At 42.8% G+C, this 15,451-nt stretch overlaps 1 protein-coding gene across 3 annotated transcripts in view; it reads left to right on the top strand.

The window, feature by feature from the left end:
* The first annotated feature begins 3,638 nt into the window (after positions 1–3,638).
* GSDME (gasdermin E) overlaps positions 3,639–15,451 on the top strand; it is a 48,700-nt gene continuing 36,887 nt past the window's right edge. Inside the window, exons 1-2 of one of the 3 annotated variants that reach the window (XM_053608880.1) lie at positions 3,639–3,764; positions 11,624–11,853. In XM_053608880.1, the coding sequence (XP_053464855.1) occupies positions 11,643–11,853 (211 nt within the window). In that variant the 5' untranslated portion in view covers positions 3,639–3,764; positions 11,624–11,642. Of the gene's footprint in view, positions 3,765–7,969; positions 8,055–11,623; positions 11,854–15,451 lie in introns of those variants that run through there. The other 2 variants (XM_053608878.1, XM_053608879.1) reach the window with 2 other exon arrangements.

Genomic DNA, 15,451 nt, shown 5'->3' on the forward strand with positions numbered 1-15,451 from the left:
TGCACAACATCCTAACCTACAAAATTGTGAGATATAATAAAATGGTTATTATTTCAAGCTACTAAGCTTTGGGTAGTTTGTTATGCAGCAATTGATAATTAGAACAGCAAATTACTTCATATTTCCTTATTTTCTCATAAAATGTGCATTGAGACTTTCAATTTGGACAAGTTTGGTTGATCATTTGCTGGCCACTAAGTAAATTTCAATTCTCCTATCTATATTTGTACCTTGAAATTGAATAAGAAATAGTTGGGTCACTAAAAGAAGCAGACAATTCTGGACCATATTTAACCCTCCATAAAGGTCTTTATTTTATTTTTAAAAATTAAAAAATATTTATTTATTTATTTATTTATTTTTGAGATAGAGTCTCACTCTGTTGCCCACTAGGGTGCTGTGGCATCAGCTTAGCTCAGAGCAACATCAAACTCCTGGGCTCAAGCTATCTTCCTGCCTCAGCCTCTGGAGTGACTGGGACTACAGGCCCCCATCACAATGGATGGCTAATTTTTTGATTTTTAGTAGACATGGGATCTCACTCTTGCTTAGGGTGGTCTTAAACTCCTGAGCTCAAGCCATCCTCCCGCATTGAACTCCAAAATTGCTATGATTTCAGGCCTGAGCCGCTGTGCCAGGCCAAAGCTTTTTATTTTAAAGCAATAATTGATAGTATGCATTGGCAATGCAGTCTTAAGTTTTAAAAACACTTTTGGGATTTAGGGAGGTAAATTAAATCCGTTTTAAAATATATATCAATGTATGCCAAATTTTATTTTAATTTATGTTAGTAGCTATATGTTCCTCTGGGAAGCAGTCAATACCATAAAAGACAAAATTATGCATACATGAAAAATTTTAGTCTTAAAGGCAACTTTGAAAATTAATTAATAGGGAGAGGAAACTAACTTTTATTGAGTATTACTATTAGCTACGTACTTTACATAATCTTATGACAACACTATAAGTAATTTTTAAATGGGAAGTTATACAATTTGCCTAAGGTCTTTTAGCTAGTAAGTGGTAGCTGGATCCAACCCAAATCTGATTCATCTGAAAAATTCCACATCTCCGAAAGGGGCTCCCTAATAACTAGGAAGTGGTAATAGCTGCCACTTAGAGCTGGTTTATGAATGTGTTCATTTATGAACTATACCCCCTTAATGAGGTTTATCAATGTTGCTGCCCTTTACATATTGTTTCCACAGTAAGAACCTGAGGATGGAGTAGGAAATACACAAAACCACAAAGAGGGTTTCGGAAGTTCTGTAATTTGAAACATAGTTCATATAATGAATCTCTTCAAAAGCAAATACTTGACATCATTATGACAGCCTCAATTTATCTCCTATGAAATTGTTTCCACATTAGACCCATTTTTTTTCCAAGGGAAAGATACCTATAATAGAGTGAGAAGATTGGTGTTTGATGTTTTCTTTTTATTCACTTTGTTTTCTTGCTGGGCCAAAATTTTCTGTAACGTATTGCTCTATCTTTAAATATTCTAATTAGGGCGGCACCTGTGACCGGCCCCATATACCGGGGTGGCAGGTTCGAGCCCAGCCCTGGCCAAAACTGCAAACAAACAAACAAACAAACAAACAAAACAAATACTCTAATTAATAATAATAATGACGATGAGCACAACCATAAAATAACTCGCTGTGCCAGAATCCTCTATCCCCCCACCTCCCCAGATACCGGACAGGGAATGTGGGGGGGTGGGTGGGGAAAGATTTACTTGAACACAAGTTCTCCCTCCTTTTCAACACATAGGTGGTGTTCAAACACTACTTGGTGGGGTGATCCCCACTGTGCTTCCTGTTTTCTATTCTGGAGAGTCTGTATCCTCTGATGAGTTAAAACTCAGATAGTGCCAGATGACTTGGGTTAAAATAGTGGCTCTGTCTCTTCCCAGCTGGGTGAGCATTCCAGTTTGTCCCTCAATGCCCTCCCCTGTAACTTGAACTCCCAACTGGTTGTGAGGATTAAATGAGTCAATGATTGTATGTAATGCACTCAGAGCCATGCTTGGGGACAGAAGACAGAAAAGGCTACATAAATATTAGCAGCTGATTTTTGTTACTATCTTCCCCAGGAATTTAATTAAAAGGCCCCGAACCAGACAAAAAAGAGTGAAAGAATATGAAGCTACTAACCACTGCATTAAAAATCTTACCCACTCTGGGCAGTGCCTGTGGCTCAAAGGAGTAGGGTGCCAGACCCATATACTGGAGTTGGTGGGTTCAAACCCAGCCCCAGCCAAAAACTGCAAAACAAAACAAAACAAAACAAAACAAAAAACTTACCCGTTCTGAATTACAGCTGATAACCTATCTAGATAGAGGCCTGGGGACTTCTGGGGTGGGAACTTCATGAGTTGATCTGGATGTTCTTGAGGTTAATGCCCTAAGTCAAGAGGCCGTAATCTCTGATAACAAGCTAGAGTCATCAGCTTATGATTTTATGAAGTCAGAGAACCAATGGCATAGATGAAGTCTCTTGACAGGGCTGGGACGGTAATTCTTTCTTTCTTCCAACCCCTAACCCCACTGGTAAGTCAGGATCACCAAAGGGCACAATACTCTGGACCCTTTCTATTCAACTCATTCATTCAACAACAGTTAATTATGCACCTACCTTGTGTCAGGTGCTGCAAAGATGCCTAAGACTCCCTTCCCTCAACCTAGTTGGAGAAACAAGAGGTTTCATTCTCTCAGTCAACAATTATTTACTGAATGTGTACCATCCATCAAGTACTAAGCCCTTAGGTGCTGGGTATAATGAGCTGCCATTTTAGGGAAGAGAAAGATAGCACACGAACTAAGCATCCTGCACATCGTCTACCACCCAGAGCAAAGGAGAAAATTAAGGAGAGAGAACTAGGGCGGGTGGGCACTTACGCTTCTGACGGTCAGGGAAGGCTGTATAAAGAGGCGGGTAACTGCGACCTGGAGATATGAGCAAAGCCTATGGAGGCCCAAGGGAAATCCCTGCCAGGCCTCTATCTGCCTCCCCACCCCAGTTACCAGGCGCCACAAAGCTCCCTAATCTCTGAGTGTAAGTTCTCGGAGGGCAGGCATCTCATTTTCTCTCGTTCATTGCTCTCAGCCCAGCTGAGAGAATTGCACAGAATGATCTACAGATCCTGACTGGAAGGATCGAATGTTCAATTTTTCCATAAGCAAGCAATTTTGAGCACCAGCTATGCTCAGATTCCGTCGTTCGGTATTTACTGAGCACACCCAGTGTATGAGCGATGCTCAGTTCTACAGGAGCTTAGAGTACAGTTCCCGTGGATCATTACTGTTGGGGCCAAGTGTGGGCAGTGCGCCTGCAGGATACTACAGCTGGAGAGGCCTGGGACTTTCCTAGATGAACCGTGATGACACGGAGCCAGTGCACGCCCCGCTGTCGGTGGCCAGCGGTGGGAGACAAGGCGCTGCCCTTAAAATCCCGGTCCCGAGCGGCGGGAGGGGAGGCCGTGCGCCCCAGGCTTTGGATCCTGAGAAGTGTGCGAGGACTTTAGCCTCGGCCGCAAGCGGCGAGGCTCCAGGGAGTTGCACCACAGCAGGGAGCCCCCGCTCCGGGCCTTCGGCGTGGTCTCGGGCGCGCCCCTTCCGCCGCCTCCCGGGTGGCTCCGGGGGCGGGAACAGACAAAGGTCCCAGCGGCCCGCCCTTGTCCCTCCCTCCGCCGGAGCGCCCGCCCGGCTCCTCCGACCTGCCCCGCGCGTGGCTGCCGGGACCGAGCGGCGGGCGCGCGGGTAAGTGCGTGGCAGCCGCGAGCTCCGGGCTCCGCTCCGGCTCCTCTTTTTCCGTCCAGGTGTCCCGAGCCGAGGGGAGCCGAGGCCGAACGACGCTTTCTCTCGGGGACACTCCACCCTCCCTTTCGTAGGGAGACGAGGCGATGGGCCGCCCCGTCACTCCCCTCGCCCTCCCCATCCGGGCCCGTCTCCGCTGCCGCGTCCTTCCCTGGCTGCTGCGGGCGCCGCCGGTACTTTCTCTGTCCCCATCACCGCCTCCCCAGGCGTTCAGCCTTTGTCTCCCGGTTTCTCCGCTACCCGCAGCCGAGGCTCTGTCGGCTTGGGGGAGTGTGTGCGGGAGAAGGCCGGAGCGGGCGGGGTGGTCAGCGTTTGCCTGGACCGCCGCGGTCAGAGATACGGTGGGCCCAAGCTTGGGGAGGAGGCCAGGACCCCGGTGTGCAGGGCAGTGACTCGACAGCGGCTTCCTCTGGCCCCCACAGGAGGACGCCCTAACCTTCGGGAGCCGCTGCGGTCTGTACCTGACAGGGAAGGGCTAGAGGGCAGCTCTCAGAACAGCGCTGGTGGTAAACACGCCTTCCAGCCGCTCCTCAAGAGTCCACTGTGTCCAAAACAATGAATGGGTGGTGAAAGGGATAGACGTATGGGGATCGCGGTCCCCAAGAGGCAGGCAGGCAGGTGGCTAGGCGGACAGACGGACGGCTGAGTCCAGGTGGAAAGAAGTGCTGTGGGGTTGGAGAAGAAGCTAAAGAGTAAAAATGAAGCATCTTCTAAACTCACCACGGACAGGCTCTTCTAAAGGAAAGCCAGGAGAGGCTGAGGCCGCAGATCTGAGAGGGGGCTCAGACCCCCGCAGCCCCGGCCTTAAGAGCAGGCTTTGTATTTGTTCTTTTTGCCCCTCCAGGCGCTCAAGGCTCAGAGCAAGTGGTCTTCCCTGATCCTAACCCTGCTGTTACCCACTGCACCTCCTAAAAAGCTTTTGGTCTTCACCCTGGCCCTTTTGAAAAAGCTCATGCCTGTCTTGTGACCATCATTTGTGTATTTCACATACCGATTTTTATTTTAGAAAGAAATGATAGAGTTCTTTATGTTGACCATCTCCATATATTGGCCAGTTTGTTACAGTCCCTTAGGTGGTCAACTTACAGAGGTTCTACTGTATTTTTATTTTCATTGAAAGAAAGTTCAGATATGAACTTGCTTGATACTGCAAGCATCAAAAGATATAAAAGGATGACACATCTGTTTTAGTTTAATAGAATCGATTTAACTTTGTTACCTGGAAAACGAAAAATAATTACGATGTGCCGAATTTGTTAGCAATGAGACAAGTAGACTTCAGCAAAGTCGCATTTCCCCAGACAGTGAGGAAACAACATGTGTTCCAGAGCAATGGTTTTTGTTTCCATAATAACTGAAATTTACCCTTTCAAGCACATTTTCTTACTTTACAAGATGAATCATACGTAGCCCAAATTCAAAGAGAAAAAAGCTGAACAGGGAGAGCAGCGCACAGTGGTGGAGGGCACAGGCTTTGGTGTCAAGTAGGCCTTGGATGTCGTCTGGCTCAGCACTAATTCCCTGCGTGACATTCAGTGCCCTCTATAGACGACCAGGAACAGACCTAGAGTGGAGTAAGTTGAGCTGGTTGCTCCTTGCAGTGAGGGAAATCACAGGGAACCCTGACATGTCTCATTAAGGGGCCTTAGAAAGGACTTAGAGGAATTGGGCTTGTGGGAAATCTGGGGGTGGTGGAGGATTTAAGGAAGCAGGCTTTCCTCTGGCTTGGATGCTGTCAGGAAGTGGAGAAAGTTCTACGATTGCGTATTCTCATAAATCTTACCTAAAAGGAAAGACGGCCAGAGCAAGGCTAAAGCTGTGATTGATCAAGAAGCAGCAGCCACTTATTGGCCAGGATTGAAAGGAGGGTGGTATTTGGTTGTTTTGTGTTTTAAACATGTTTGTGCTTAGTCTGTGTTCAGACATAATCCCAGACTAGTCTTGTTTTAGTCTTGATCCATCATGATCACAGAGTGGCCTTTCCTGATGCTGATGTTCTGTGAATTGTTCACCGTTAGCAATGCCAGGCCTCTCTAATAGTACCAGGCCAGCTCCCTGCTGTGAGGGCTCCCTCTCTCTTTCTCATGATCATGGGCAAAGTTACTTAACATCTTTGCACTTCAGTTACACATCTGTAAAATGTGGTTAATACATACTTTGTAGGAAGATTAAATAAGGAAATGTGTATAAAATATTAAATCCAATGCCTGGCACATAGCAGATACTTAACAAACAGTTGCCCTCCTCTTTATCTAGAGTATTTTGATGTTGAGGGCCAGTGTTAACCACAGCTACTGTAAAGAAGAATCCTGAATGGAGTGTTAGAAAGAACTGGATCCCTTCCAGTGCAAAGGCTAGATAATTCTGTGACTTTGAATCAGTCTTAATAGGTGCTAGTGAGTATAGCGTATTCTCCCGAAATCATTACCTTGGCAGCTATTTTTAAAATTCTTTGTTCCCAGTGGCCCAGTTGGCTTTGCTAACTTGGTGTCACTGTCTTGTGTTCTTGGTCTCTTCCTTCCAGGTATCCTGTCCAGGAGTCTGACTCAAGCTTGGCTGTTTAAGTTCTAATTTGGTTAGAGCAGAGACCAGATAAGCGAATAAGGATCATTTGCTAATACAGTAGAACCTCTGTAAGTTGACCACCTAAGGGACTGTAACAAACTGGCCAATATACGGAGATGGTCAACATAAAGAACTAGGCCTACTACACTGATAATGTGCATGTGGTGCATGTCCTTCTATGAAAATTAGGTCAACTTAAGACGGTGGTCAATGTAAGGAGTTGGTCAACTATGGAGGAGGTTCTACTGTATAATTCTTGAGGCTCTGGGTGAGAGTCCAGGATCAGATGTGAAGTGCAGTGGCTTTTAGGCTGTGAGGTATTTGAGCTATATCTTTCCTGAGGCCATTTTCTTCTATGTCTAAGTTGCAGTATAGTGGAAATTTGAGTCCAAAGTCTGACTTCTGGCTAATCAAGACATTACTATGCTTGTCTGTGTCAGGCAGCTTGGATTCTAGGTCATTTGTTTGTTTGGACTTGGGCATATTTTTTATTCTTTCTTGAGTAGACCAGTTAACTTTAGTTGTTTAACAATGGTATTTGGAAGTGTATTATCTCCTAATACCACATGATAAACTCTATTATATTAAATATTTAGTCTATATTTTGACTGATGTTTCTGTTATATCAAAAGTTCCTAGAAAGAAAGCGTAAACATAAACAAAAGAAAATGGCCAAGGATGCAAAGGTTTAAAGAAAGAAATTCAAAAGCCTTTAAACAAAATAAAAAGGTGCTTGATTTTAATTGTATTAAAATAACATAACCTAAATAAATAATTAATAAAATTATATTAATATAATATAACCTACCATTTCTTACCTATCAGATTGACAAAAATCCAAACGTTTGATGACACACTGTTGCTAAGACTGATTCTTTTTTCCTTTTTTTTTTTGAGACAGAGTCTCACTTTATCACTCTCAGCAGAGTGCCAAGACATGGTAGCTCACAGCAACCTCAAACTCTTGGCTCAAGTGATCCTCTTGCCTCAGCTTCCCAAGGAGCTAGGAGTACAGGCACCTGATGTAAGGACGGTATTTTTAGGGACAGGGTGTTAGTGTTGCTCCGGCTGGTCTCAAACTCCTGAGCTCAAGCAGTCCACCCACCTATGCCTCCCAAAGTGCTGTGATTACAAGCATGAGCCACCGCGCCCAGCACATAGTTTAGATTTTTGAGCCATGTAAATGTTTCATATATTTAGACATAATAATAAAAAAGAAACCTCTAACTTTAACTTCACAAGAATATTTTCAAAGAGTCCTATAATTGAATAAGCCTGATTCTAATAAAAACCTACAAAGCAATAGCCACCTCTGGTCACTCTCCCTGAAGCAGCCTGCTTCGTCAAGAAAGCAAATAGTCTGTGTTTGATATTAGATGAAAAACAAAAATTAAAAATTAATTTTGGAATTTCCTTTTATTACCCTGTAATCCCTCTTGGGAGGATTGATATCATTACTAAAGCTATGCACCTCACAACAGAGGGGTTTTATTTTGTTTCTAACAGCAAACCCGATGTGGTTTCTATAGAAGCCTATTGATCTGAACTCTCTTTCAGCTTGTCCCAGAAAAGAATAGAAACTGTGAAAATAAAGATCCTGACACTAGCAGTAAATTGAGGCAGATCCTGCTGGCTTTTCTCTTGGATCAGCAGGAGGAGTTCCCACAGGTGCCTGGGGAGACCCTATTTTGTTAAATGTTCTTTCCCTGTGTTTGAGAAAATAAATCTCATGCCCTACCCGAGAGTCATTCTCGTGCCTTACTGCCTTACCAGGTCCCATCACTCTGCTTCCCTGGTAATTCCTGCTCTTAGCCACTGGCTTCTCCATCTCATCACTCAGCCCACCCCTGGGACACCTGGATGACAGCCAGGGGGTCTTCTTTCTTTCATCAGGGGCCCTCATCTAACCAGAGTCTGGTAAAACCACCAAGCTAGTATCTTTTCTATCCTTATGCCACTGACATAGTTCAGAGTCATCATTCTTGTCACTCTCTAGTTCACTTCCTAATTTGCTTCCAGAAAATCTCCCTTAAGACAATGCTGATAACGCTGCTCCCTAGACACACCCTCCAGTGGCTCCTACTGCCCTGGCTCCCTTGCAGAGGAGGCTTAGACCTTCTGAACCTGGAACCTGGACCAGGGCAGCCTCCTCAGCCTGGTCTCTGGTGCTTCCCCACTCTGGAACCCTGAGCTCCAGTGTATGAGGCAGTCCCAGATCTTGACAAGCCACAAGGAAGTGTCGTTGAGGAAGTGGTGGATGGACCCTGCAACACAACACAGTGGCCCCTGGGCCCTCACGAGCTTGCTGGTGACACATCTTGCCTTACTCTGTCTTCTTTACCTCTCCACCAACTGCTGCAAATACTGTGCTTTTGTGATGGCTGCTTCCTGGGCACAGCATCCTTACCGTGTTCTTCGCCCAGCTTCTATGTACCCTACAAGTGCAGCTTGGATACCCTCTGCTTCTGTGACCCTGTGTCACTGGCCAGTGGGATTTAGACGCGTTCTTCTTGGTTCTTTCTCCGAAGCAATCTAGGCCAATAGCTAGCATAAAACTTAGCTGTTTATTTCTCTGTCTGGCCACAAGACTAGTAGCTCATCGAGGAGAGAGATTATTTTTTTTTCTGTATCCTAAGTGCTTAAAGACAGTGCTTGGCGTAGTAGATACTCAAAAATAATTAAAGGATGGTTCAGCTAATGACTTGGTAAATGAGTAAGAGTGTTCCATTGAACGCAAGGTCCTTATGCTCTGGATAGTGAGAGATTAATTAGACATGACGGCCTGAGCATATTTAGTTATCCTTCTTCCTTGCATATTTAGAATCTCTTACCTAGTAAGAAATAAGAATATATAAGGTATCTACAGCTTTATAAAATAAGCTAAGAAAAAGTACTTTTGAGAAGAGCTAGTGATAAGTAAGGCAAATGATTTCCAGTGCCCTAGAGGAGATATTCATAAAGAAAGTAGATTGAACGAGGAAGGTCATGTAAGGTATAATGTAAGGTGGCTATTTTTTTTTTTTTAAAGGTGTAAGGTGGCTGGAATGTGGTAGTGTGATCAGGGATGCTATTCCCTCAGTCTTTCAAGTACCTCGGACCACAGGTGCATATCAACATGCCTGGCCAATTAAAAAAATTTTTTGTGGAGTTAGGGTCTTGCTATGTTGCCCAGGCCTCAGTTCTTAAATTCTAAGAGAGCAGTGTAATTATGTGAGTGTGCCAAGAGCCGGGGTTTGAATACATAGAAAACACAGTTTCTGTCCATTTGACCTTTCAACTTTTGACCTTGGATAGTTTTAAAACAATGTTATTACAGTTTGTGTTTTTGTATGTAATAAATTTTTTTTTTTTTTGAGATAGGGTCTCACTCCATGCCCTGGGTAGAGTGTCGTGGGGTCATAGCTCACAACAACCTCAAACTCTTGGGCTCAACCAATCCTCTGCCTCAGCCTCTGAAGTAGCTGGGACTATAGGTATCAGCCAAAAATACCCAGCTAGTTTTTTCTTTTTTTTTTCTATGATGTCTGGCTAGTTTTTAAATTTTTTTAGTATAGACAGCGTCTCAGTCTTGCTCAGGGTGGACTAGAAGACCTAAGCTTAAGCAATCTATCTGCTTCGGCCTCTCAGAGTGCTGGGATTATATGCGTGAGGTATAATGCCCAGCATGTAATAAATTTTTAAAATCTATATCTATATCTATATACATACATACATGAAACACACATATATATGTGTGTTTTTGGCTATGTGCAGTTTGTATGTTGTGAATTGTTTATAATGTTTGTCCATGTTTCTACTGGAGTATAGTATATTATAAGTTGATTTGTGTAATTTTTTCTTTTTTTGAGACAGAGTCTCACTATGTCTCCCTCTGTAGAGTGCTGTGATGTCACAGCTCACAGCAACCTCAAGCTCTTGTGCTTAAGTGATTCTCCTGCCTCAGCCTCTCAAGTAGCTGGGACTACAAGCACCTGCCACATTGCCCAGATATATATATATTTTTTTTTTTGCAGTTTTTGGCTGGGGCTGGGTTTGAACCCTCCACCTCCGGCATATGGGGCAGGGGCCTTACTCCTTGGAGCCACAGACACCGCCCACCTGGCTATATATTTTTTTATTGCATTTCTCATTGTTGTTTAGCAGGCCTGGGCTGGGTTTGAACCCGCCAGCCCTGGTGTATGTGGCCAGCACCCTAACCACTGAGTTATGGGCGCCAAGCCTGTACAAGTTTTTTTTTAATGTACTAAGTATTCTTGTTCTTTGTCATGAGTATTAAGAGTATTTTTCTCAGTTTGCCCTTTGTCTTTCTGAAGGCCCTTCTCATTCTACAATTGTGTAAATGTCTGCTTTTTTTCTAGTACTTTTAGAGTTTGATTTTTCCTTAAAGAAACTTGTGATCCATTGACAATTTGTCCTTGTGTATGGCATGAAAGAGGAATCAGACTTATTTTTTTTCCAGATGTTTAATCCATTATTCCAACACCATTTATTAAAAATTCTATACATCTTGCACTGAACATAGTACTTCTCTATCTTCTAATGTGTCTCTTTCTTCTTTTTCCCTCTAGCTAAAGTATGACCATGCCTTCATTTCTGGGTTAAAAAGTCATAGGTAGTTTTCATTTCTGCAAAGGAGAGATGCTGCAGAGTAGAGATAAAGCACTTTTGACTCTTTAGGAAATAGTCATAAGTGAGCTACCTATTGTAGTCAGCATGTTGTTCTTCCTACCAGATTTTTGGTAGGATTGTATTCCTGGTCCTCATGGTTGGCTGAGGCCATGGCCCAGTTCCAACAAGTGTCTTCTGGGCCAGCGCATTTAATGCTGGTGCAAAAGCTTCCAGAACTCTCTTTTCTGTTCCATAAGGACCCGGTAGTGTTCAAGATGGTAGCTTCCCATTCAGTCTGCATCCCTGAAAAACTCTAATAAAGCTCTCCTGTCCCTCTGTATTGGACATGTAGTGTGTGCAACAGTTAGACCTTTTTAGTTACAAGCCACTAAGATTGTAGGGTTGTTGACTCTCAAGTGTAACTAACCTATCCTGACCGGAACACATATGCTCTTTCGATACCTCAATTTGACTTCTTTGTCAGCTGAACTCACAACAGGAGTGTCTTGTCTCCTAGGGAGAAGGTAGTCTTTTGTGTATACTGCTGAGGCTAGGGAGAAATAAGGTAATTTTAGGGAAAAAATAATAATAACTTCTTGTTTGATTTGGTGCTAACTTTATTTTTTCAGGTAATCTGGAGATTTCAAAATGTTTGCCAAAGCAACAAGGAATTTCCTTAGAGAAGTTGATGCTGGCGGCAACCTGATTGCAGTATCAAATTTGAATGACTCTGATAAATTACAACTTCTAAGTCTTGTGACCAAAAAGAAGAGATTCTGGTGCTGGCAACGACCCAAGTACCAGTTTTTATCTATCTCTCTTGGAGATGTACTTACAAAAGACCCATTTCTGAGTCCAGGTATGTTCCCTGGGTATATTCCACAATTAGTCCCAGAAGCAAAGATGATTTCTTTAAACTCAAGTTGTCTACACACCTTATGATGAATTCTCTTGTTTCTTTGCATTCCTGCTTTTATAACATATCTTTTCTTAAAAAGAACAAAATTCTTCTTTTCAGGCCCAACATGAAAATTTATAGCTTAATCTTTTGAAGATAATTTTTTTTAATTAAATCATAGCTGTGTACCATTTCATCCCAGCAAAACTGAATACACATACTTCTCATCAGCCCACAGAACTTACTCCAAAATCAATCACATCTTAGGTCACAAGTCTAACTTCAGTAAATTTAAAGGAATAGAAATTATTCCATGCATCTTCTCGGACCACCATGGAATAAAACTTGAGCTGAGTAACAACAGGAATCTGCATACTCATACAAAAACATGGAAGTTAAATAACCTTATGCTGAATGATAGCTGGGTGAAAGATAATTTTTCAGTCTAGTGCTATAACACCCTGAATGCGCCCAATCTCATCTGTAAATAAATTCCAGTTTTGGTACAAAAGTAAGACATGCCATTTGTAAAAGTTGTGGCCACTCAGAATAAGTGGGGTGACTCCCCCACCTAAAATTTGGTTTGGTTTTGAGGTTGATGATGCCTTATAGGCATCAAGTGGATGAGAAAATTTTATTACTCACATAATGATGCCTTCTGGGTAGAGCAGGGCAGAGGCTCTAAAGCTGGTCCCAAAGGGGCTTGAGAGAGGGGGATAAGGAGACAGACTCAGTTTTTCTTATGATTAGTGAGTGGAGATGGGCAAGGTCCCTGCAAAAGAGCTGAGGCATATGTAGTTTGACCTTTCACTGGCACCCATGCATAGAGCACCTGGGCTGTCTTATCAGCTTGCCCAGATATGCAACAGAGAGAGAAGGAGGATTAGGGCTTGAAAGCCAACAATAGTCAGGCATCAAAAATGCAGTCATGTGCATTAACAGAGTATAAAATGTGGAAAAGGATGAAGATTTAAAAATGAACAAAAAACCCACCATCATATATTCATTCCAAGTAACTCTTGGACTGCAATTTATTATTCTTTGCATCCGTTTTTCTTTCTTTCTTTTTTTTTTTTTTTTTGAGACAGAGTCTTGCTTTCTCATGGGGGGGTGTGGTGGGGGGGTGGGGTAGGATATAATGGTGTCCTCATAGCTCACTGCAGCCTCAAACTCTGGGCTCAAGTGATCCTCCTGCCTCAGCCTCCTGAGTAGCTCGGACTTCAGGTGCCCACCACTGTGCCTGGATAATTTTTCTATTTTTAGTAGAAATAGGGTCTCACCCTTGCCTAGGCTGGTCTCAAACTCCTGACCTTAAGCAATCCTCCCACCTTGGATTACAGGCATGAGCTATCGTGCCTGGACTGCATCCAATTTTAAATCACAAAATTGGAAACATACTACATCCAATATATATATATTCCTTATTTATTTTTTATTTAACCATATCTAAGTTTTTCTCCATAGATTTAAATATTTTAAATACTATTTTTAGTGAGCACGTTGTATTCCATTGTGCACACCCTAATTTGATTAACTGTTCCAATTTAGCACTTAATAAATAAGGCTACCATGAACATTTTTGTTCTTTTTTGTTTTTAGCTTTGCTTTAGCATAGATTCTTAAAGATAGAATTATGAGACCAGATATTGGGAACTTTTTGAAGACTTGTATGCTCTTTGCTATATTACTTTTTGGGGCATGGGAATATATGAAAATATCAACTCTTGTTTTTTTATGTTTTTTTTTTTTTATTGCTGTTTGTTTGTTTTTGAGGTGGGGTCTTTGTCCCCCAGGCTAGAGTACAGTGGCATCATCACAGCTCACTGCAACCTCAAACTCCTGGGCTTAAGTGATCTTCCCATTTCAGCTTCCCGACTAGCTAGGGCTACAGGTGTAAGCTACTGTGCCCAGCTCATTTTTCTATTTTTTGTACAGATAGGGTCTCACTCTATTGTCTAGGCTGGTCTCAAACTCCTGACTTCAAGCCATTCTCCTGCCTCAGCTTCCGAAAGTGGTAGGATTATAGACATGAACTACCACACCTGGCTATTAAGTCTTAACTATTGGACAAAATGATGTTTGAGTCTCCTTTCAGTTCTGAAGTTCCCTAATTTTGTGATCACATCTTTATTAAAGGAGAAAAGAGAGGATATAATTTGAGTTTACAAAAATTCTCCAGACTTTCTTCCAGATAAGCATTCCAGCCAGTGCTGCCTTCTACTGGCTTATAGGAGCAATGGTGAATGCGTTGACATTAATTTTATGGCATTCCATTTCCATCCCTACCAGAATTTGTGCACTTTCTATTGAGTGGTAAAAGAACTAAATAGGAAGAGGAACAAAAGAAAGGAAAATTTATAAAATAGACAAGAGACCCCAGAGTGATTGGAATTTCACCAGTCACTTAGATTAGTGTTAAAGCTAGTGTTAAGCTTAGATTAGTGTTAAGCTTAGATGTTAAAATACCTCTTACTTAGTGTAAAGAGTGTGGAGACTCCCCAGATGTGCTGATCTTCTGAGGTCAGAGCTCAGCCTGGATTCTGTGAGCTGTTGGTGCTGGTGCTGTGATGAGAAGTGTCCTCTACTTTGTCTGCTGAACAGGCTCAGGATTCTTGACCTTTGTCTTTTTTTGCTACTTACAATAACATTGGCCTGTGTGTTGTCTGGGGCGTGCAGGCAGAAGGGTGGTGGATTGGTTGCTGGCAGTCTAAGCTGTGGCCTGTTGGTTCCCTCATTTCTTCCCTTCCACCAGAAGCAGTTGATGACAATCCAGAAGTGTGCACAAATGACATCTCTTCTAGAGTGTGTCTAGGGTGGCTTTTGGGATTACATAGACAAACTCTTGAGTGTCCCTACCTGCTGTGGAGTCCAGTCTTGGAGAGAGTTGCCAGGAGTGGTATTAAGTGGTATTAAGCTGGCTGAGACCAGAACTGTGTCCTGCAGATAGAATATTTATCTTTTTGCACTTTGTAAAACATAGCACTATCCTGTTTATCAGAAAATGATGTTGCTCTGTCTTCAAGCCAGTGGATAGATTGAGCCCTGCTGTGTGCCAGGCTCTGTTTTTCATGCCTTACATATACCAGCTCACAACAAAATCCATCAGGTACGTTCCATTAATGATCTCTAAATTTTCTTTTTCAGGAAGATGAATTTTATCCAAGTCTCCCAGTTAGTTATACTAGAATAGGGATATAACTGGAAGCTCTTCATATCTGCTGTATCCTCTTTACCAAAGCATTTCTCTAAGTGTTTGTTTCCCACAAAATAGTAACAGGAAAAGCTTTGAATTGAGGGCTTTTTGACAGCCTTCTTATTTCTGGTGGTGGTAGAGATGATTCGTCATTTTGCAAAGACAATGGATGGTGGTTGATTCTCATTAACCTGATTAAAGACTTCTTCATTGGAATGAAAGAAATATAGGCGAGATGTAGGTGGTGAGGCAGGGAGTGGATGGGAAGAAGCCTTTCCGACTCTAGGTGAGTTTGAATCACTTGTGAAGTACAACCTGAACCCAGGAGAGCCTCGACTCAGGCAAATGGAAAAGACCAAGTTTGAA

Source organism: Nycticebus coucang, chromosome 11 (assembly GCF_027406575.1).
Source record: "Nycticebus coucang isolate mNycCou1 chromosome 11, mNycCou1.pri, whole genome shotgun sequence".
Classification (NCBI taxonomy): Eukaryota; Metazoa; Chordata; class Mammalia; order Primates; family Lorisidae; genus Nycticebus; species Nycticebus coucang.